General features: G+C 46.2%; 2 protein-coding genes across 3 annotated transcripts; one reads left to right on the forward strand and one right to left on the reverse strand.

Moving 5' to 3' along the window:
• Positions 1 to 3,571: 3,571 nt before the first annotated feature.
• Positions 3,572 to 11,595, reverse strand: ETHE1 (ETHE1 persulfide dioxygenase). Its single transcript, XM_063312492.1, has 7 exons — positions 11,443 to 11,595; positions 9,281 to 9,425; positions 8,586 to 8,734; positions 7,061 to 7,190; positions 5,436 to 5,525; positions 4,664 to 4,780; positions 3,572 to 4,044 (listed from the first exon to the last, which is right to left on the reverse strand). Exons 1-7 carry the CDS (start codon positions 11,578 to 11,580, stop codon positions 3,992 to 3,994), a joined length of 822 nt encoding a protein of 273 aa, XP_063168562.1. The 5' UTR covers positions 11,581 to 11,595; the 3' UTR covers positions 3,572 to 3,991.
• A 4,830-nt stretch (positions 11,596 to 16,425) lies between these two features.
• Positions 16,426 to 23,373, forward strand: ZNF575 (zinc finger protein 575). Of its 2 annotated transcripts, none has more exons than XM_063312489.1 (3): positions 16,426 to 16,571; positions 20,234 to 20,347; positions 21,096 to 23,373. In XM_063312489.1, exons 1-3 carry the CDS (start codon positions 16,499 to 16,501, stop codon positions 21,791 to 21,793), a joined length of 885 nt encoding a protein of 294 aa, XP_063168559.1. In that variant the 5' UTR covers positions 16,426 to 16,498; the 3' UTR covers positions 21,794 to 23,373. The 2 variants fall into 2 exon arrangements, with proteins under 2 accessions (XP_063168559.1, XP_063168560.1); XM_063312490.1 differs by lacking the exon at positions 16,426 to 16,571 and adding an exon at positions 16,694 to 17,080.
• Positions 23,374 to 23,802: the final 429 nt, after the last annotated feature.

Raw genomic sequence — 23,802 nt, forward strand, 5'->3', positions numbered from 1 at the left:
GGCTTGCTTATTTATTTGCTTATTTATAACATTTGTATAGCTGCCCATCTTGAGACCAACTCTGGGTGGCTTACAACCAATATAACAATATATACAATCATAACACAATTCCCCCTGCAATAAAAGGAAAAACAGAGAAACTGGCACTATAAACACCTCCCCTGATGCAACCCACCACATTCTCATCCCACCCTGGCCTCACCCTATCCCAGCACTTTGGGGAAGATCAGGTCTTGCATGCTCTCTGGAAGGATAAAAGGGCAGGGGCCTGTTGGGTCTCCGAGGGGAGGGTGTTCCATAGGACAGGGGCTGCAATGGAGAAGGCACCATTCTGAGGACCCCCAAGGTGGCAACTTTTAAGGGAAGGGACCTGGAGCAAGCCTACCCTATCTGCTCTGGTGGGATGGGCAGATGTCCTCAGGGAAAGGTGGGTTTGTAGATAACCTGGTCCCATGCCATGCAGTAATTCAATGTACTAATACAGTAACCAGGATCAGTACATTGTTGATAGGGCAAGTGGCTAAAATAGCCAAAACAAGGCGGCAGTGATGGTTTAACATACTCTTATTTGTTGTACTTAACGTCCCAGTTTCAGGTTGCTGTGGGCATGAAGCCCATCATTTTTGGATGCCTCCCCTCTTTAGAAGGTTGTGAGGATCAATTAGCTTCCAAGGGTGGGTAATGCTAAGGGGTTGGAATGAAGGGCTTTCAAGAGGGACAGCCTCCACTGATGGTGTGGATCACATCTTCTGTCCTTCCCTTAGCTTCAATAGGCGGCTGCATCTGGAGCTTCCAGGCCAGTGGTAAGAATAAATGGTGGGAAAGCATCATCCCAGTTTTGCCAGGAAGAGACCACCCTTGGAAAGTTGCAAAAACACGGCACAGTCTGTCTGGTCTGTGGGAAAAACCAGTTTCTCACATGTGCCTGGCTGGGCTGCCAAATCAAAACATGCCCAATCCTGTCTGGTTCTGCCCATGTTTACCTGCCTTTTTTTCATTTCCCTTGGGAAACTGCTGGAATAATGGGGCAGGTGGGGATGGGGCACAGGAAGCTTTCTTTCACCCCCTTCTACATGTAAGAACATTTGAAAGAGTGCAGTAAAAACTGTCTTGCGTTTACCAGCATCCTCTTCATACGGTCTGAGCAGCACAGGGAAAAATGTTTCTTCTGAGCCCAAAGCATTCCCTGGACTCTGTTCACCCATCCATTCATCCATTCATCGCAAAATTGCAAAAATAAAATTGGATTTTCCTGCATGAAGTCACAGGGCTGGAAGCTGGTGGCCAAGTGCATGGCCCGGGCCAACATAATAAGCAGAGAGTGAAATTAAGAATAAAAAAATGAGGTCAGAATAATGCAATTAAAGCAGGACATAATAGGTAAGCCTAAGTGTCTTTCCCAAAGCCGGGATCTCACTTTGTGTAAGGGTTACTTGAACCGTCTTTCTCATTCCCAGACACATTTCTCCAGCCTGCTGTTCTCCTGATGTGTTGGCTGGCAACTTCCATCTCTACCAGCCAGGAGATAGTCCTAAGCATTGGAATGCACCTACCCCCAAAATTCACCTTATAAGGATCTAAGTAGAGGAGATATAATGCAAAATATGTCTACCCAATGAGTTCCAGAAATACTTTCTTGAGAACATCATTCCGAAGCCTCACCAGAATCTTCCCAACCACCAGCCAGGATTGACTGGAGACCCACCAGCAAGAAGTGACAGTGTAGGACAGTGTCTCTCAACCTTGGCAACTTTAAGATAAGTGGACTTCTGGGGGGGGAATGCTGGCTGGGGAATTCTGGGCATTGAAGTCCACATAGCTTAAAGTTGCCAAGGTTGAGGAACACGGGTGTAGGAGTATCTTATTGCTGCTCTTGCATCGTTAGAAGGAAAAGCAGCAGGCAAATGTCACAGGAGGACATTAAGGATGTGTTTCCCCTAAACAAGGCCCTGAACAATAACCACGTCACATGGCACAGTCACGGGGCAAAGTGTAAAACTGCTGATAACAGAAACTTCAGCACAGCAATGCTCTGAACAACTGAGAGTCCAAGCAGAAAACAAGGATTATACCTAGTCCAAACACAGCAGCAGGCTTTATCAAGGCAAGCCTATGTCATCCATGAAAAATCCAGAGCAACCCAGATGTTTGGGCCTACAGCCCCCATTATTCCCAGCCAGCACAGCAGCACTTAAATATAACTGCCCTCTACTGCCTACAGGTAGCTGCATGGAAGGAAAACTTTGAATGTGGACTTTCCAGTTTTCTACAGTTTTGTTTTTTTTTGGGGGGGGGAGATGGAGTTACCCAAGATATTTGCTTTCAGATGGGAGAGACTGTTCAACAACTAAAAACAATAAATTAAAAAATTAAAAGGGGAAGATGGGATGAGGTTGCTTCCAATTACCAGCAAGGATACAAATGAAATTTACGATAACCCAATTTGCAGGAGATATATTCCATATTTAAATTTTGGGCACTGTTAGCCAACGTGTGGATAGAAGGCACCACAGCATTCCACATGACTCCAAACTGCAAAAGCCTGCACAGAAAGATCAGCTGGTTTCCCCACTTTTTGACACACACAAAAAACTGTCTGGTTACTTGCACAGAGTGGGTATAGATAAGCACAGTTGAACATCTTCACTCTGTGCCAACACACTCAAACTTTTGATGTTCCTGGAACTTCTTCGTACCTAGATCAGCTTGGATTTCTCCTGCAAAACAGAGCTTGGACTCCTTGCAGCTTTCTTCAGTGCCCTCCAGTTGATATTCCATCATCCTCAGCCACCAAAGAGAATGATGGGCATTAAACCTCAATGCATCTCGGAAGGGTGCTTAGCAGTCTCGGGTGCTTAGCTGAATTTCTAGTGAGCAAAACCTGCCATCTAGAGGTTAAAGTTTGAAACTACAGCTCTTCTAGCAGGCAGACTAGCACACCATTCCTAGCAATTAAAACATTTACATAAGCATAACTGGTTTAGCAAACCAGACTAGGATTTTTTCCACCAATCCTGCTTTAGGGCAAAGGTGGGCAGCCCGCAGCTTGCTTGCAGCTCCCCAACCCAGGATTCCATTGACAAATCTTTGCAGTAAATTGCTAGTTTTCTGTTCCCTTTTTTTTAAAGGGGTGGGGGAGAAGAATGTTAAGCCTCTCCAGATGTTAATGCAATTACTCTACATGAAAAGGAACACACACACACACACCACTTATCTTGAAAATGCATCCTTGGTGTGATGGTGATGAAGGTTACTATTATTTGTTCAAATTAAATTGCTAACATGCAGTGTTTTAATTTTTTTTTAATTGTGTGGGAGTGTACGTTGCTTAGGAACCTTTGCAACTCAAAGAAATAAAGAAAAAAGAGAACATGCAAGAGTTTTGCTAATTCCAGCTGGTGATGCCAGGAACTGAATTTGTGACCTTGAGGATGGAGACCCCTTGATCTACCTCTGAGTCATAACCCCCTTCCTGAACTTTACTTAATCACTAATCCTGCTCCATTCAGTTCCCACCTTCAGTAACCATTATGGTCCCCCCCCCACCACCTCAATTTTGGATTCCAGAAGGTTAAGAACCAATGTGTTTTATTTTGTTTGCAACAGAACCCCGGCTCCGCTGAGTTTCATTCATTCACAGCACAAGGCTCTCCACCATATGATCAAGGAAAGAGATCCCCAAGCCAGACAAGCCTCAATGCAACAAAACCTTGACAGTAACCCAGTTCAGATCCAGGTGAGGCCAGGAATGCCCAGTCAGTATACTCTGCTAATGAAGACATACCTAAATTAAAGCAAGAGTCTGGAGTTAAAAGACAGGTCCTTCTTCATTCTGAAATCAGGTCAAGAACTGAAGCAGTTATATTTGACTGCAATTTTGCACTCTTATTGACTCTGTTGCTTCTTGAATAAGAGTGCAGAGCCTATATTGGGAGCCCTTTAAGTGTCCTGAATATTGTGATCTTGAGAAAAGAGACATGCCTTAAAGCAGCTAGGTAGGTACATCCTGGATTCCACATTTGAGGTTAGCAGGAACTGCAAAATCTGCCGAAGACAAGAGAATGGAGGGATTAGACCATATGAAGGATGCTGAGATTTGCAGAACAACAACATCTGGGTTCTGGTTTTCACCAGCTGTGGGGAAGCCCAAACCTATGCATGTTTACTCTGAAGTAAGCTGCACTGTGTTCTAGGGGGGCTGACACCCTAATAGCAGCATTCACGTAGGCTCCTCAACTGGACCAATTACAAGCCAAACAGCTGCATTTGCATGGTATGCAAAGTGGGTTCATGTTCATCTGAGATCTAGGTGTGGAATATACATATATATCAATCCGAACCATTTGGTTTCTGGTTCACCATATTGTACAAACCAGAAAATGAGTTAATTTAGTATCCAGATACAGCATATTGCATGAACCTAACCAGACACTATCTCCATTTGCAGCCTTAGTGATTTAGAAATCAAACCAGGACAGCAATTCCTTTCATTCAGAGGACCTCCATTCCACAGTTCCTTCTATGAAGACTTTAGTGAAATTTCCAGCACCCTTTCTGACCTCTAGGGGTTCTTCCAGAAGAGCCATAACATAACATGGAGCAGGTAGTAGTCCAGGAGGGGCCTCCCACTCTGCTCCTCCCCCTGAACAGAAGCCAGCCTTACCAATCTGTTTGGGTTTGGGGAGGTTTAGATTGTTCATAAGCTCAATAAAACCCTCCTTAGACAAGATCAGACGAGGATTCAGAGTCCGCTCTTCCTCCACCGTAGACACCGTCTGGCCTGGAAAGGAGGAAGAGGAAAGAGGTTGGACCTTATCACCCAATGTTTCAACCCCAAAGGCTTCCAAAAGAATTCCAAGGAGATCGGTAGCGAAACAGCCAACAGCTGGAAGCTTGTAATCTAAGAACGTATCACAAAAGGGAAACGGGCTCAGGAAGGAAGAGAAAAGCACTCAAACTCAACCCGATTCTTAAAATTACTAACAGTGATCGTTATGACCAGCTGAAACACTTGGCTAGGAAGAGGGAATGTAACATGCACTAAGTTTAAGGTTTTAGTTCATGAAGCCTCATGCCATAATCTTTTATTTATATTTATATTTATACATATACATACACATACGTATACAAAATATACATATATGCATATGCATATATGGGCGATCTCCCATCCTCTCCTTATCCAGAGAGATTCCAAGGAACCGGTCTACTCACTGGTTCCTTGGCCTTTGTGGCAGTCGTCAGCTCTGCTTTCGCAGAGCCGTCTTCAGTTTGCCATACCTCCCCCGGAAGCCCCAATCAAGCGCTTTTTACATCACTACAGTGCTTTGTTTGGACTGCAACAGAGCCAAAGCTGTTATTAATAAAATGAGATTTGAGTAAATGTAGCCTCATATTATACTGCTGTTAGCACCCCGTGGAGCTCACCAGCTTACCTGTATAGTCATGGGCAGGATAGATCAGGCAGTCACCCGGAAGTGTGAAGATTTTCTCATGGACTGAGCTGTACAGGGTTTCAGCAGAACCTGGACGAGAGGATGGAGCTGCAGCCATAAAGCAAATTCTTCTTTGCAACACAGAGGTTGGGGCAGGATGACATGCTCTAAACCCACAGCTCACCAGCTTGGCCGTGGGCTATATCCCCAACTCCTATGCCATCAAGTATTAGGGTGAAAATCATATCTAGTAATACATGCACAAAATTTCCTTCATGCAATCAGAATTTTGAGGGCAGTGCTTCTCAACCTTGGCAGCTTGAAGATGTATGGATTTCAACTCCCAGAATCCCCCAGCCAGCATGCTGGCTGGGGAGTTCTGGGAGTTGAAGTCCATATATCTTCAAGCTGCCAAGGTTGAAAAGCAGTGCTCTAGGGCAAGTAGAATTTTGGGTCACATGGAAAAAAGAGCCTGCATCAAACACGCATGCACAAGTCCAGTTCCTTTTTTAAAAAAATAATAATTTTATTACTCATTACAATTATTTCTTTATTTAACTAATTCCTATAGCTGCCCATCTCAAAAAGTCACTCTGGGTGGTGTACAATCATTAAAAAAAATGCATAAAACAATTAAAAGGATAAAAACTAGTACAAACTAAAACATAAAAATAAAAAATAAAAAGTGCAGAAAAGAAGAAAAAAAATAGAAAAATAGAAAGTTACAAATGGACTAAAGGTCCAGATGGATTTGAAATAAGATTTTGAAATTAATTATAAAATCCTTCCCGTGGGAAAATGCTGTTGTTTTGAATTCTTAAAAAAAACATGATAGGATGGGACTCTGAAGGTTGGACACTGGAGGGAACCAAAAGGAACTGAAGATTACAATTAAAAGAGAAGAACACTTACATTTGACTTACTAATACAGAATGGAGCAAAATACTTCAATACTGGACATATTGAAGGATACTTGTGAACAATGGACCCAGAAGTTAATTTTACAAAGAGATAGACTGTGTTAAAAAGATCTTATGGAAGAGGAACAGGTTTTACCAGACAAGACTAAGACTTATTTGAAAGCAGATTTAAAAATGACAGGCTACAAGAATGATATGGAAAAAGATGCTACCCTGGACATACAAAAGAAACTGGCTGATATCTTAATAATTAAATGGGATATATAAATAACAAACCAAAAGAGTGCCCTGGATAACTTTCCTATATTGTATTTTAGGAGAAGGTGACCAGTTACTAAAATTTGTATGCTTTCTGTGATGAAGGGGGTAATCATTTCTTTATATATTTCTTTTCTTTTTCTTTACTATATTCTTTTTTTTCCTTCTGCATAAGTCTAGTTTCAAACTGCTTCAAGGGCAAAACGTCCCTCTTCAAGTGGAAAACTACTGTTTCTAACGCAGAGTGGACTTTGCCCTCCCTTCTGGAAGTCTACAATTTTTACCTGTTATGCAGAATACGGAAGTACAGTCCAGTGGCAGAATTTTGAGCTCTTCTTATGGATTCAAACAAGAAAAAAAAGTTTCATCCTGCTGTGAAAAGCTCCATTCTCCCGCAAGCTGCAAAGCTCCTATATAACTCATAACCAGACCAAAAGGCATCCATACCTTGTTGGAAGTCTGTCCTTCCGCATCCCCGGATCAGCAAGGCATCCCCTGTAAAGGCCATGCTCCTGTCATTCAGCACATAGGTGAGGCAGCCATCCGTGTGGCCAGGGGTGGCACGGGCTTCTAATTCCTACAAAAACAGTGACATGTGACTAACATTCCTAGAGCCTGCCTCACATTTTATATTAGCATTCTGGTCTTGCTCCTTCCCTAAAGTGATGGAACTACAGCTCCCAGAATTCATAGCAGCAAGGAGGATGGCAAGGTGGTTTGGAAATGCTGGACAACATAGTCCCAACACACTTCGGAGATATACCAACTTGACAACGTTCTCCATTGAAGCCCAGGCCACCAAACCACCAAAGAAGCTTGGCTTAAATCATATCTTAAGAGTTATTACCATTTAATTCTCACTAGAGGGCAAGCAAAGCTTCATTTATTGTTATAGCACAGAGGAGAACTGAAGTTTTGCCCAGACCAAGCATGTGGTCAAACAAGGGCTCTGAACAAAAACCTCTGACTTTGGACTCTTGAGATCTTCCAGCTGTCCGAAATGAACCTTCAAGATAAGCTTTGCCCAAAAGTAGCTTCTAGGAAGCAAACTGGAGTTCACACAGGTCCAAGGGGAGGTTTGCAGAAGTGCGAGAGAATTAAGCAAGCCTGTTGGTGAATTGTTGGAAAATAAAATAGGAGGCAGGGTGGAGTGCAGGAAATGATAAGCATATGTTTCTGAGAGGAACTAGCAGTTCCACTCCATCCTGTGCTGGACAGGCTCCACCTCACATACTGTGGCCCATTTGGGGCATCACAGTTTATGAAGGGTTCAGAAAAACTGGACCAGGTTCAGAGAAGGGGAACAAACATGATCAAAAGACTGGAAATATGTCCTTCAAAGGCAGCTTGAAAAAACTGAGAAGGGTGATATGGTGTAATAAAGGACTCGCATAAAAGGCAACCAAGCCCTATTTTCTGTCATCCAGATGTCAGGGTGTAGAACGATTTTAAGGAGAGCACAAAATGTTTCCACCTCAACATCTCTGAACTCAAAACACCCTGTTTCAAATTCAAAAAGGCCCACTCCAAGAGTGAAACAGCTGTTTCGAGTGTGAAATAGTTTCAGACATTTTGGAAGTGCTTCCCAGAACAGTCTTGCTTTGAGCTCAAAAACATGTCTAAAATGCTCAAAGTAGCCTTTTTTGCACTCAAAAACAAGCTGTTCTGATTTTCAAGTGGAACATTTTGAGTTTAAAATGGTTCAAGCTTAGAAAAGTTACACACCATTAGATACCAGACCTACAGCAAGAAAGGTCTGACATAGAGTCAATTACCCAGAGGGGTAGTCAGCTCCCATCGAGTGGAAGTATTTAAGCAGAGGCTGGACAGCCATCCATCAGGGATGCTTAAATTTGGACATCATGGACTCAGCAGTCCCTTCCAATTTATGTTAGAGATCTGGGTGGAGGGAGCCTACAGCCCTGTTCCTCTTTATGCCACTTATTCCCCAGGACTCTCTTCACAGACTTACAAAATCCCCAAATTTGAGGTGATAGCCTTCCTGGATCAGGATATCAGCAATGGCACCACTATCCCTGGAGATGACACTACGACAGCCTGGAATGAGCTGCTTCAGAAGTCCCGTGCCTGAGATATGATCAGCGTGGCAATGGGTGTTGACTAAGAATGGTAGGAAGGAGGAGAGAAACATGGTTGTTTTCTTAAGACGTAAGATCAAGCATCTAACCCAGGTTTTTACAACATGGGCACCCTCCAGATGTGTGGATTTCAATGCCCATACTCCGAGGTCAGCATGGCTGCTACTGAGCATCCTGGGAACTGACATCCACACATCTGGAGGACACCAGATTAGGGGAAGCCAACCTAACCCATCCTCTCTCTTCTTTCAGCCAGGAAGCACACAGTCCCATCAACCTGTGACTGGGCTGAAAAATATGCAGAGAGTTATTCCCCCTAGAATTTATTTTCAATCCCAAATGTTTTAAGGAAAAGGAAAGACATTTCTCTATCAACATTTTTAGGTCAATGTTCCCTCTGCTGGTACCATCCAAAGAGGTTGAACTCCAACTCTTACTGCATGTTTCCAAGGCCCCCCACACTGAACGTTTACCGGTCTCCAATTGTGTCATGGCCTCCCCCTTATGACCCTGGCAGCCCTGATTGCTGTTTTGCTTTGCTTTGTTTTTTCAAGAAGAAAGAACTCACCTGCATATAGCAAATTAAGTCCCAGTTGCTTCACCAACATTGAATCTCGTTTGGCTGTTTCCAAAACTGGGTCTATTAGAACGGCTTCCTTTGTCTTCATATCTGCCAGCAGGTAAGTATAAGTGTAACTTTCTGACTCAAAGAGCTTGCAGGTGGGGAAAAAACCAACAACCTCTGATTAGTCCATGGAAGAGAAAGTGAAACAATACAGTTGTATCTAGAACTAAAATTCAATGCTGTAGCCTCAGGAACATTTAAATTAAAAGTTTTTTAATTAAATGGAAGTAAACTACCAAACTACCATTGTGTCCAATACCTTACATGAGTTTCGATCCATATTAAATTTGAAACTGCCCATGAGTTTTAATTAGTTGCAATTAACTAAGATTAATTTTATTGCCTCCATCTCTCAGAGAGGCTGGTATATTGCAGCTCCCAGGTCTGAAAAGAGATTGTTCCAGATTATATTCCCCATGAAAGAATAGATACATGGACTAAGGGGTCTCCTAGATTTAAATCTGTCACTGGCAGCACAGAGGGCTTCAGTGATCTATGCCAGGCTTTCTCAACCTTGACAACTTGAAGATGGGTGGACTTCAATTCCCAGAATTCCCCAGCTAGCATGGCTGGCTGGGGAATTCTGGGAGTTGAAGTCCACCCATCTTCAAGTTGTCAAGGTTGAGAAACACTGGTCTAATCCCTTAGCCACCACATCACCCTGGCCTTCCACTGTTCCAGACAAGGTTTACAGACTCTTTTGGAGAAGGAGAACAGCCCTCACCCACTCTCACCGCTCCTATTTCAGACCCCATGAGATTTAAGTACTCTTTTTTCTTAAGGCCTGCTCAGTTTGAGATGGTTTAGAACAGTGTTTTTCAAACTTGGCAAGTTCCAGATGTGTGGACTTCAACTCCCAGAATTCCCCACCCAGCATGCTGGCTGGGGAATTCTGGGAATTGAAGTCCACCCTACCACATTGGCAAACAGCACAACTGCAATGATAATATGATGTTACAATTATAAGGTAAAGTGTAATGACACTCTATTATAATAATTATTTAATTTTTATCCCACCTTTATTATTTTTATAATAAATAGCTCAATGCGGCGAACATACCTAATACTCCTTCCTCCTCCTATTTTCCCCACAACAACAACCCTGTGAGGTGGGTTGGGCTGAGAGAGAGGGACTGGCCCAAGGCCACCCAGCCAGCTTTCATGCCTAAGGCGGGACTAGAACTCTCATACCACGCCCGATTGGCTCTTGGGCTGAGAGAGAGTGACTGGCCCAAAGTCCCCCAGCCAGCTTCCATGCCTAAGGCGGGACTAGAACTCTCATTCTCCTGATTTCTAGCCCAAGTTGCCTTAACCACTAGACCAAACCCAAATCATTTGGTATTGATATTAGGAAGCATGATAATGATAATATAACACCCCCCCACCCCACAAGCAACCAGGATATCGATGATTGAAACCAGATCATTAGCTCCACATATTTGGTTAGGAAGGGAACATTTGAGGAAGCAAAAAGATTGCATCAAAACAACAACCAAACAATTACTTTTATGCCTCTGCGCGGAAGTTGGGATTAACTGGAGGAACCCACACTGTGCTCAGTGGGTCAAAATTTTGGAGTACACGTCTAAGATCAAACTGCCAAAAAGAATTGGATAGCAAGGAAACAGCATTTACCAACTTTTCCCCAGCATGACTGAAGCATCCCCACTCCACATCTGTACTGGAAAGAGAGCAATTTTAAAAGCCCTCCGTAACAAGTTTCGGGAGAGTGGGGCTATTAATTTTAATGCTGCAACAGCTTTAAAAAAAGACAACCAGCACACCAAGGTTCCCCACCCATCCCAGGGCAGGCAAGACGATGGGCCCCTTGAATTTCCGGATAATGCCACTGCTAAGAGCCCCGGAGCCTTATAAGAGCAGAAACGTCGTCGACCACCAAAAGCCCAGCCCAAACCAGGAACGACTTCCAAACTCCCATCCTAGTCGTCCCCACGCCGGTGCCCTCCAGCTGCCTTGGACTACAACACCCATCCCCCTCGGCCAGGCGAGAACGAAGCCCACAGTGAAGGCGGCAGCAGCAGCAGCAGCAGGGCACGAAAGGCCTCCCTGAACTCCGGCAGCGCTGCGCCGTGCCCGGTGCCCACCTGCCGGAAGAGCAGCCCCCGGCGCTGGGCAGAGCCGGCGCAGTAGCACCGCTGCGGGAGGCTGGCGCGGGGCAGCGGCGCGGCGCCGCACTGCCGGCTCAGGGCAGCGGCCGCGCATCTCCGGAGCAGCCTCTTCATCCTCGGGCGCTGCCTCTTGATCGCGCGCCAACCTTCGAGGAATCGCGAGCGAAGGTCGAAGCGACGCCCTTTAAGGCTGCCCCGGCTGGGGCGCGAGCAGGGGCGGACCCGGCAGGCGAGCGCTGGAGTGGAGGAGACGCGCCTCCTTAAAGGGCCAGAGGCGCCGCGAGCGTGGGGAGGCGGCGAGCCTTCCAGATGCTGACGGACTACAACTCCCGGCAGCCCCAGCCGGCCCATGGGGGGCTGCTGGGAGTTGTAGGCACGGGTCCCTCCAGGTCCTTAGAGAGGATGCACTGCACAGCCCTCCAGATGTGTCTGAGCTAACATTGCTTAGCTCTGGTCCTGCTGGAATCCCTGATGGTTAAGCACAGGCTGGCTGGGGAATTCTGGGAGTTGAAGTCCACCCATCTTAAAGTGGCCAAGGTTGAGAAACACTGGCTAGGAAGATTAAAACTGACCAAGCGTTGAGCTGATGAAACATCCTGAGCAGGCTCTTGAACCCACAGCTTTACTTCCAATGTTTCTGATGGGAGAAAGGGTGGTGGTGTCCATCTGATTCTCCCAAGATGGATGCTAAGGTAGGTCCAGCTCAGAAGACCATTATAGCCCAAAGGAATCTACAAGTTGGATGGGGAGTTGATAGCTTACTTTGTGCTTCTGGGCTGGGATTGCAGGAAAGCTCCACTTTCTTCATGCCCAGGTTACCACCCCTTTAACAGCTGCGTAGCACTGGCAAGTCATCCACCCCAGGCCTTTCCATCTCTGCTTTTCTCCACGTCTAAAAAAGCTGAACCTCTGTTAAGAGAGAATTCATTCAGCATAGTCTGCAGATCTTTTATGGTTGAGAGGAATGGATTGTAGGTCAGAGGTAGGGCTGGACCTGCTATGGATCAAAGGCAGGTGGCCAGATTCAACAGGAAACCACTGCACATTAACTTTTATTTACACCCAGCTTCAACCAATAGCATCCACAAGTTGAAGGAAGAGTGAAATGCTGTAGGAGTAACAGCCTCAGCGTGAACTGATTTGTCCTGGTAGTTTTACATCCTAAGGTCGCTTCTTCAGATCTACCAGTGGAAAGCAAACAAAACAAGGCGCACCCCTGAAAATCAAGAGCCATTCAGCAGTATTATTATCTCATCTTTCCTTGGTGGTTGGAAAATCTTTTTCTGGTTGTAAAAGCAAGGGTTAACATTGTGACTTTTTAATGTAGTGATGCAATCATAAATTATTCTGACAGCACTGACTTAAACCATCTGCCATACAACTCTAGCCCAGAGTCACGTCAACAAAACCGTCTTCTTTGAATAAACACATTTACTCACGCAAGCTCACACGACTGCACAGAGAAGGTCTTAAGATTTTTTTTTCTCCCTGAATTCTCTTTAGCATACTGGTTGCACTCATATGACTTTCTCAACTAGAATCTAGCCAACTGTGTTTAACTGAGAGTGTTGTATGAACCCAATACAGCATATGTGATTAGAAGCCATGTGAAGCCTGAAAATTCACATTGCTGGAGTAAAAGCCTGGTTAATAAACATGGGTGTGTTGTTAATGAGTTTATGAATTATGTTGTTTATTCACCCATATACTCTGTTTCTCTCCAAATTGTTTAATCAGTGGTCTTTGCTTCAAAGTACATTTGAAAAGCGAGGCAAAATGCAAAAAAGTAGGAATCCACTCCATATGGTCTAATTTTTTTTAGCTATGTTCATGGGTTATTCTGTAAGACTATGAAATTTTCCGTTTCCTCTAGAGATTTTGAGGACATGAATCTTTCAGTAGGAACTTGATGTTTGTGAATGCCAGTATAAACTGAAACAAAGAAAGTATAGAATGGAGCATAACTTGTCCATCAGATTTTGCATTTCTCCAAATGTTGAAACATAGTGGCTACCATTGTGCTTTCCCACTCATTCCCACCACTTCCCCACGTTGTAATATCTAGGGTAGCCAAGGGGAAGCCGGGATCACCTATAATCACTTCTTGGCACCTGGGCAATGGATGTAGTGGGTATCAAGGACATTGAAAAAGTCAAGACATCAGCTGCAACTGCACAGTTGAAGTCTTGCCCTGTCACGCTGACACATCTTATTTACTTATTTATTTCAAGAGTTATAATGCCGTCCATCTCAGGCAGTGTGATTCTGGGCGGCATACAACATAAACACATAATAATAATAATAATTATTATTATTATTAACAACCACCAATATTTAAGTACAAAAGCTAAAGTTTTAAATGGCAACCAAGCACAGAAGAAAAAAAACCTCAGAGGAGGACTCCCACTCAACCCCCCCCCCAATGCCTGGGGGATTAAAAGGGGTTGGGGCTGTATGTGGTTGCAGCTGCCATTGTGACTTTTTTGACCACCCAGTGGGTGGAGTGAGGCTGCAAAGAAAGAGGGGGTACTGAAATGGAATCTAAAACAAAAGGCATGGATTAGCACTTACAGTGACTAGCTTCCAATAAACTTCAAGGGCAATTTACAAGTTGCTGGGTTACTACATGCAGCTTCTTTGTAAAAAGGGCAACTCATCCTCCTCTACTATATGGCAGGGAGGTGTGGTATGAACCCAACACAGTCCATGTGCATATTTTGCTCTGTCATGGGTTGGGTGATGTAAGAGTCCCTAACTCAGGCAATTGCGCCATTTTAATGTAGGTCAGGCAGAAGGTCAAGAAATTTAGGCTGGTTTCTTCACACAAAATATTGAGGAAAGCACCTGAGCATAACTTGCATCATTTCTGTGATTAATAGCAAGGACAAAAAATGGGGAAAGATTGTACATGTACCAAGGCAGTACATGTTGCAATCCCACATTTTTTTTTTTTGCATATCCCATAAGCACACATTCCTCTTCTTAAAAATGCCAACTAAAACTCCCTGTTTTGTTGGGGAAAATGTGTATCGGCATCACAAGAGAATCCAGCAAAGTTTCGAGTATAAAAATCGAAAAGTTTTGCTACACCCCTACAAAAGAAAAGAGGTTTTCATCAAACGCTGTTGGCTCCCCAGTGGAACCCTTTATCTTGCCAACAATGATTTTTTTTAATTATTCCAGGAAGTGCATCCCCCTTCTTAACTAGTAAGCTGCTAACTAAAATTGCTGAAGGGATTTTGAGCCAAAGAAAGCAAGCAGGTGAAATTTCAGTTTTGCTTCTGGTCCTTTTCCAACTGCCCGGTTGCAAGTAAAACACGGGGGGAGGGGAAAACGTGCGGGACGGGAGCGCCCACTGTTTTCGAACAAGCGCTGGACGCCCCTTAAACACCCACACTTAAACAAATGAGATTAATTTTGTCCTTTACCGGCCGCCGTTCGACGTCATTTCTTTGCCCTCTTCGTTGGGTGAAACCATACGGCCAAGGAAGGGGGGGATCATCCCGGAACGTGGTTGTGTCCAGGCGAACATTTTCTCAGCGAGGTTTGCTCAGTTGATTCCGTCGCAGGTAGAAGCGCTGCGGTTGTTTCGCTCGCGTGGCTTTGCGCGGCTGGCGCTTGCTTGCTTGCCGCGCGTTTCCCTTCGCGAATAATTCTGTCGTCGATTTTTAAAAATGGGCATGCATTTTAAAAAACACACACATACACAACTTGAGTTCTTGCCCCCCTCTTCCGCTTGCTGTGCTGTCCTAAGGACGCTCACGTGGACAATTGCAGGCGAGCTTTGAAGGGCAGAAGCGCCAACCGCCGGGCTCATGCGTGCAACCCGCGCCGCCGGTTGGGGTGCAAACCCTGAGGGCTGCATTCGTACGACCTGCAAAACTTGGTTAGTTCGAGGGCGACTTAACCTGCTGGGCGTGAATGCAGCCCGTTTGGTTAGCTTACGGGTTTGGATTATTGCGCAAATCCCCAAAAAGGGGTTGAGCAAACGTGTTGTGTGAACGCGGCCCGAGCAGCGTGATAACGATAGCTAAAGGCGAGGCCGGGAGAAGATCCGCGGCTGTGGGATCACGAAGACTAATTCCAAGAAATCCTCAAGACTCCTCTCATTCTGCTACGTAACCCAGAATCCTTTACTCGCCCCCATCCTGGTTTCTTCCTGACATGTGGGACTACAACTCCCAGAATTCCCAACCAGCGAGTTGGGAGTCGTGGTTCAAAAACATACATTATTGATTAAAATGCGTGTTAGATAAAATTTTGCAGCCACCCAAAGAACGTTGGTTGCATTGGGGGGATGAAAAATACAAAATCAGAACCCGGCTTTGGTTCTAATCAGAAAAATAAGATCTGAGTCAGAGTCGTCTGGAGTGGGAACCGGGAAGGGAGGCCGTGGCTGCAATGACTCTAAGCCATAATGTGGTTTGTTGATCCAGCCACCAGGACTTGTGTATGTTGGTTTGCTTTCTTGCAAACCCAGCCAAGTGAGATTTACCTATCTGTAATTACACCAAGGTTTTGCAGGATGCACAAGCGTTACCTATCTGTAATTATGCAAACCAAGGTTTAGCACGACGTATAAGTTCTGCCACAGACTTGGAGTACACACGGCTGAGGAAGTACTGTATGGAGTGGTTGTATGCTACCTCTGGCTGCGTTCACACAACCCGCTTCACCCAGTTTCTGGATTAACTCGTTTGCTGGCCACGCACGGTGCACTGAACCAGAAACGGGCCCAACGGGAGCAGCACAAACGTGCAGAGGGAACAGCTCGTGTTGTGATTAACTCGCTTCAAGAGGGTTGTGTGAACCCAGCCACGGAGGCTGCTTCCGTCATGGCTACCTCATCGCTTGCACATTATTCTGCCCCCCTCCCCCCCAGGAAAAAAAAATAACGAGAAGTGCCGATTGGCCGAGCGCGCCAGAGCCTCACCCCCCCCCCCCGGGCTGCCGGGCTGCGCCGCCCCTCTCTGGGCTCCGGCTCGGGAAGGGATGCGGCGGGGCGCTCCGCCGGGCTCCCCGCGGGGACAGCATGACCCGGCGCGATCGGCTCATGAAGGGAAGACCCCAGAGGCAGCCTGAGGCCGGGGCGGACCCCCGGGCGGGTGAGTGGCGGGGCCGCAGCAGGCCCGCTCGGGCGAAGGGAGGGACGCGGCGCGAGCGGGAGAGCGGGAGCCGCCGGCGGGGAGGACAAGCCTGCTGCGGGCGCGGCTGGGGCTGGAAGCCCCTCCGGCCGGGCTTCGCGGGGCTCTTGGCCGGCGCGGCGAAGAAAAGGGGGAGGTGGGGGAGGACCGCCCCCTCCCCGGTTGCAAGCAGGCTCCTGCGTGTAACTCGGGTGCATTGCAGCAAAATCTGGTGTCTGCCGGGGGCAAATCTGTCTCCCACCGGCACGATTTCAGGCCATATTGATACGGGGGAGAAAGGCGGCCTGGCCTGGAGCTCTCGGCGGAGCCTGCCAGATCCGGAGAGAAGCCTGGGCGCTGTCCATGCAATACCCAGAACTCGGTGAACTGGATTCATCCATCTTCTGGGTTCCAGCAAGAAAGGTTCTGAAAGAAGACGCTCAGCCGCCAAACCCAGGGTTTAAAACCAACCAAGCTGCTCACTAAAGCCTGTTGTGTGAACCGGCTGACCGGGTGCTACTCTGTTTTATAGGGCTTAATGCTTGATTTAATGGGATAGCAGCCTTTTAGGAGGTGTAAAAGGATGCAGGGTGGGAAACCAGAATCTTGGGCATCTGCAGGTGGGCAGATGATGGAACCCAAGTGATGTCATCACACAAAAGCACAACTTCCATAGGGTACTTGTGTCCATCTGTTGGAGTCATCGTGGCTTGCTACAGAGGCTGCTGACCAGAACGCACCAGAATTGGAGCACACAACCCTTCCAGGCAGGCTAAGGAGGATTAATGCTCGAATGAGCCAGGAGCCATATCCCTAGCCATCCCTATTTACAAACACCCCTTTTTTCCAAATTCAGCCCCACTGTCCCCCACCACTCGACCCCGATTCCTTGCAGATTTGCTGAAAAGTAAATCCTGTGGTGTTCAGGGCATGCTAGGTTCCCACAGGTGTGTGCCAAACAGCATTTGGAGGGGCAAATTGACTCTCCAGATGCGAGCCAGCAATTCCCATCAGTCTTCCATGGCGGTGGTGAGCTGCCTTGAAGGTTATATAAACAATGGTGGTTAATAAATAAGGATGCTAGGAATTGTAGTTCCGAAACATTGGAGAATGACATGTGCACAGACCATTGGAACTTGAAGCAAACCAACATTGCTGCTCCTTAAAGCCCCAGTAACCATTCAAGAGACAGCCAGCACTCACACAGCATGGTTAACCTGGTCAGTTAAAGAACTAGTGGCTCCATTCAACCAAACGCTAAACTGGGTTCATGTTGACCTTAGCAAGTTATGTGAGCCAGGCCATTAGCGTTTGGATTCTGCACACACTGCAAGAGACTGTGTTGTGTGAAGACCGCCATAGAGAGATTCAGAAGTTACTTATTTCAGTGAACTTCTGTGGAATTGATGATATGCTATGAACTAGTCTCAACCTAATATTTGGTATCTTAAAGCCAGCCTGGCACTTCTAGATATGTTGCAGCTACTAGCTAGAACGGTGTTTCTCAACCTTGGGAACTTTAAGATGTGTGGACTTCAACTCCCAGAATTCTCCAGCCAGCCATGAATTATGGGAGTTGAAGTCCACACATCTTAAAGTTCCCAGGGTTGAGAAACACTGAGCTAGAAGCCACAATTCCAACATCTGGAAGTTTCCAAGTTGGAGGAAGTATATGTAAAACCTCATAGAAAAAAAACAGACCTCCTCCCCCTGCCCTTTCAGTCTTAATACAAGACAACTGGCTTTCTCTGGATGCCCCAAGCAATCTGGTCCACGAGCAGCCTTCCAGATGTTTTGTGCTTCAGCATCCTCTGGCTTCCACCAGCCTGGCCACTGGCAAGGCATTTTGGGAGTTGTAGTCTACATTTTGTGGCCTCTGTATGTGGACACCAGGGTAGAATTCATCCAGATCTCCAAATACACATTTTCTAATGCAGAATTTTTGACTGGGAAAGGGGGGTCCCTCAAACTCTAGAGAATCCTTCCTTTCCAGTTGTTCAGGCCCCTCTTTTTCTTGCTCCCCCTCCCCCTCCCTCCTGCCTTTTGCTTGGACCAGCACATAATCCCATGGCTGAACTCGGGTAGCACATCTCATTTCTCTGTCAATATACCATTTCTCCTCTCCGGCCTGTATTCCGAACATGTTACCATAGCAACTCCACACTTATGCCAAGTTGAGCAATAGCAGAATCAAGCCGTAATTGGATCCCAGGGCCTGGTGATAGAGGAAGAGCCCCTGAGGGAACCAGACTATTGAAAAACTGCTAGTTAATGGAGGTCTAATCCATACACCACCAAGCTACTTCATACAAAACCACAGCTAGGTTTGCAAACTAGTGTGCAAAATTTGCCTGCTGATACATACTCATGATGGTTACTTATGGCATTGGGAGCAGGGGGAGTGTGTGAAAGAGTGAACAAAGTTGATTAGTTACCTGGAGTTCAGTTTTCCCCCTCATAGGCAATCAAAGAAGGGGCTATTGATACGCCTGCCTTGGGGCCAATTCACACTATGGAAGTTTTGAGCTTCCTTATTTTCTGTTTCTTTCAAGAGCAAATGATGGAATAAATAGAACATATTGCAATAAAGATCATTTTTGCCTAATGCTATGGGTCTGAGTGGAATGTTTCCCCCACTGAGTGTGTTTTATTGTGTTTTTTCCTCACACTCAGATGTTTCAGTTAAGGCTAAACTGGAAATATGGAGATATTTATGCAGTATGTAAAATGACATTAAAAAAAACTTTCATCTGTTAAATACAAGGAATCCAAATAGTTGTGGGAGACTGGAAGAAGTCTGGGTTCAGAAAGGGGCAGGGGAGTCCATTTTTTAATGGAAGCAGCTGTTGGCAGGGCTGTCAACTTTTTCTCCTTGCTCCTGATCAAAATCACCTTTACCACAAAAATTATTCCCACTGACGGAAAATAAAAAGCACCACCTCCTCCCTGCCTTTTCCCCCAGCAGGGAGATCAGACGTGGGGGGGGTGGGGTTGAATCACAGTTAGGAAGCATTGCAGCTACAGTGGATTGTATCACTGCTTATCCTTAGCAAGGGAAGGAAGGTAGGCATTGGAAATCCAGCTGGCTGAGCACCTTGATGGGAAGGCTGGTTTTGGTAAAGAGCTGTAAAAGTATATAAAGGGTATTTTATTCTCCAGAGCTAAAGAGTACAGGTAGGTCCTTTAGCGACCACAATTGGGACCAACATCTCAGCCTTTAAGCAAAACGGTTGCTAAGTGAAACTGCGACTCTGCTTACGATCTTCCTTCAGCTTTCCTTTGCTTTACAGACCTGCAAAGGTCATACGTGCGAGGACTGCTCGCAAAGTTACTGTTTCATCACCGTCGTAACTGCGGACAGTCGCTAAATGAGGCAGTCCCTAAACAAGGATGACCTGTACCTCTGCTGGATTTCTAGTACTTAGCAAGATAGATTTTCAGGTATGCATTGTTCCCTAATGAACAGAAGCTAGATAAGAAAAACAAACCCTGTTTCGTTTAATCAGGGCAATATTTAGGGTTAGGCTTCGGCAGATTTGTTCTCTGAAAGGATGCACAGAGCTGGTTAAAACTGAACCTGAATCCCCTCCAATTCCCCCTCCTCACCTTATTCTTCCCCCCGCCCCTACCCCTCATTTCTGCAGGTTATATTCTCACTCGACCAACCCTTGTCCTGATGCTGGAAAGGGGGGAACAGCCCTGTATGAGCAACAGCAAGAACGGAGTGGGCAACAACGCTCTGAGTAGCGGTGTTGCAGGTAAGGAAGGTTTGGAGTAGGAATCTGGGTCATTTATTGTTCGGAGAAACAATATAAATAGTTAAAAGTTTCTCCAAACAAATCCAAATCCGAGATCATAATCAACCCCCTTGGACATTCTTTGGATAAAATGACACATACATATGCACATACATACATAAAATTTTAAAGGGTAATTCCCTCTATTTAATCTGTGTCTAGAGATAATGTCCAATGCAGGTAGTCTTCACTTACTGACGGTAATTGGGACCGGGAACTCCATCAGTAAGTGACGCGGTCATAAAGTGCAACATCATGTGACCGTGCCGACTTACGGCAGTCCTAGTTGCTGTCATTAGGCCTATCCCTTGCAGTCGCAGTGCCCGCAGTCACGTGATCGCCGTTCGCGACCTCCTGCCAGTTTCCCCATTGACTGCTTGTTGGAATCCAGCAGCGAAGGTCAGAAATGATCACGGGATATGGCAACAGTCGTAAACCCTTGCTGGCTGCGAAGTGCCCAAATTTCAATCCAGTGACCACAGGATGCTGTGATGTTGTAAGTGCGAGCCGGTTGCCAAGCACCCGAATTGCGATCACGGACAGCCACAACTGTAAGGACTCATCGTAAGTCCCCCTCGTTCAGTGCCGTCATAACCTTTCACTGGTTGCTGAACGAGTGGTTGTTAAGCGAGGACTACTAGTAGGTGAGGGGGAAGAATAATTGGCGGACAAGGGAATGGATTTTTTAATTTTCCTTCTTTCCGTCCAGATTCTCAAGCCTTGAAAGAGAACACCAAGTCCCCTTCGCCCTCGGCTCTGTCTTCTCCACCCGCCACGGAGTCTCCCAAGCCGCCTCGTCCCCGCCGCCGGCGGCCTCCTGCCGTCCTGCCTTCAGATCGTCCCTATCAATGTAAAGACTGCGGCAAGCGCTTCGTGTACCGCTCCAAGCTGGCCACCCACCAATGGACTCATTGCGCCGAGCGCCCGTACAAATGTCCTGATTGCCCCAAGAGCTTCAGCTACCCGTCCAAGCTGGCTGCCCACCGCCGCACGCACACCGGGGAACGCCCCTTCCCCTGCTCTCTGTGCCCCAAGCGCTTTGGACATCGCTCCAAGCTGGCCGCCCACCAGTGGATCCACACGCCGGAGCGCCCCTACAAGTGTGCCGATTGCCCCAAGAGCTTCTGCTACCCATCCAAGCTGGCCGCCCACCGCCGCACACACACGGGGCAGCGGCCGTACCCGTGTGGCCGCTGTGGGAAGAGCTTCTGCTACCCCTCCAAACTGGCCGCTCATCAACAGATCCACGCGGCCACCGCAGCAGGGCGCCCTTATCCGTGCATGCGCTGCAGCAAGAGTTTCCGGCAGCTGCGCAACCTCACCCTCCACCAGCGGGTGCACGAGGATGGGGAAGCAGGTGACGACCTGGCACAGAACAAGAGCCACGGTGGTGGAGACAGGCCGTAAGGCAGAACTCTGGATGCTCTCGGGGCACAGGGAGAAACTTGGATAATTTGAAAACTCGGTGGCTGTCGGGTGGTTGTAAATAATTGAATGTTAAGGGGGAGGTGGGGGCTACACAGTGACCTTCAGCCACTCGTAACTTCTCCGTTCTCAGCTTGGATGGTGATGCCAAACGAAAGGCTCCTCTTCCGAGTTGTGTATACCATGCTGAAAACTGTTCTAGTAACCCTGTTTCTGCAGTGGCAAATGGCCTATTCTACAACCTCTTTTAAGTTACACAGACTTGTACATCTTTGTGATTCGGTTTGCTTCATTTAACCTTCCGGTTCTCCCAGTCTCACAAAACAGGACCCTGCCGCTCTGTAGCCCACGCCAGTTCGGTGCCAACAAAACCAAACCGCCGTTGAGATTCCCACACGAACCACCTTTAGGGAAGTGAGCGCCTGCACCCAAACCTCACCGCAGGCGGAGCAGAATCCGCGCGTGCTTTGCACAAAAGGAGAAACCTCTGTCTGTGGCTCTGTATAGTCTTGTTTTATGCTCAACTGGTGCGTGCTTGCATTGGGATGTAGAACTCAGCATACCTGTAATTGTAATCTAAGGGTATATAAACTTGTGGTATATGCATTGTACATTATACATGGCATACGGTGCAGCTGCTTTGCACAGCCAACCCGTGGCCATGGAAATTGGAGGTTTAATATGCATGAGCCGAGCACATCATATCCCATCGGGCACGAGCTGCGTCTAGTTTAAGAAAACGTTTCCGGTGGTTATAAAGGAAAAGCTGAGCCTGACAATGTGACAATTGGTGAAATTTGCCAGTGGGATTGCTTAAATACAAATTCCAGGAAAGAATAGGCAACATTAGGTTTAAAGAGTTGTAGAAGCAGAAAAATAATTTTGCAAATTCACATCATCGTGAGCAATCCAACTGGAAAATGGAGTTTGCCTTCCAACTGCTCCAGGGTAACTCTGCATGTGAGAAGTTGCAGCTCCAGATTTGTGGTTCATGTTGCGTCAAAAGATGCCCCAGGCCACTTTACAAATACGGTGGGTAGCGTGCTAAGGGCATATGCATCTGTGGCACACAGCAGATTTCACATGTGAATTTCTTGGGCTAAAAGGGGCTGTCTAAACTTTATGTTCACCATGTAGTGCACAGAACTTTATAGCTTGCTTCCTTGTTACTCGTGTGTTTGTTTTACTGTACCACATACCTAAAGACACAGAAAGTCTGTTTTGCCGTCATTATAGGATAGTTATGTTCCCTCTTGGATTTCTCTCCCATGCTCTTCTAGACCCAAATACACCTTCCACTACTATCCACAATTAATACACACACTTTTTCTCAACAGCTTTTAAAACCCAATAATGCATCTTTCCACTTCCCCATAAACTGGCAGAGACTGATTCCCCATAATTCAGGGAGGGCATTTGTTCAGATTTTTGTGAAAGGCAGGTGGAAGTTTGTGTGATTGGTTCAAAGTCTGTTTGTAGCTGATACTAAAAAAGTGAAGCTCCATTAGAGCCTGGAGTTTTTGTCTTATTTTTCTTGAGAAAATAAAATAAGAAAGCAAACACAGTTTTGAAATGAAGGTATGCTTGGTGCAGGCAAGAAATGTCGGGGTTTTAAGTAAGTCACAGAGGGCAGGTCCAGCATGCTACAAAGAATCTGTATACTCACAAGGCCACATTTCTGCATATCAGGTGGCAAAGACCGAGACAGATAGATGGCCACCATCTCTCTTTGGAAGCTTACAAACGGTGAACCATTCTGCTAGAAATACGAGGCCTAATTAATTGGACAACAATCTGATCCAGTAAGCAATTCTCAACTCCTTGCTGATGCTTTATACTTAATGCTAAATGCACTTTGTTACAAAAATCCAGAACACCCAGCTTAGATCTCTTACTTAACAGTTTCAACTCATACTTTTTCTTTTTTAAAGCAATACATAAAAAAGAAAAATTGACCCTAACCTTAAGAAGTATCAAGTATATGTTCTGCT

This window comes from Candoia aspera, chromosome 10 (genome assembly GCF_035149785.1).
Source record: "Candoia aspera isolate rCanAsp1 chromosome 10, rCanAsp1.hap2, whole genome shotgun sequence".
Classification (NCBI taxonomy): Eukaryota; Metazoa; Chordata; class Lepidosauria; order Squamata; family Boidae; genus Candoia; species Candoia aspera.

Bases quoted from the DNA above. Each gene is read 5' to 3' on its own strand.
- ETHE1 (XM_063312492.1), bottom strand. From the start codon at position 11,580: ATGAAGAGGCTGCTCCGGAGATGCGCGGCCGCTGCCCTGAGCCGGCAG. The intron at 9,426-11,442 runs GTGGGCACCGGG...CCCACCTGCAAG, and splicing joins GGGGGCTGCTCTTCCGGCAG to CTCTTTGAGTCAGAAAGTTA. The intron at 4,781-5,435 runs GTAAGCTGGTGA...CCTCCTTTCCAG, and splicing joins TCCTGCCCATGACTATACAG to GCCAGACGGTGTCTACGGTG.
- ZNF575 (XM_063312489.1), top strand. From the start codon at position 16,499: ATGACCCGGCGCGATCGGCTCATGAAGGGAAGACCCCAGAGGCAGCCT. The intron at 16,572-20,233 runs GTGAGTGGCGGG...TCATTTCTGCAG, and splicing joins CGGGGCGGACCCCCGGGCGG to GTTATATTCTCACTCGACCA. The intron at 20,348-21,095 runs GTAAGGAAGGTT...CTTTCCGTCCAG, and splicing joins TCTGAGTAGCGGTGTTGCAG to ATTCTCAAGCCTTGAAAGAG.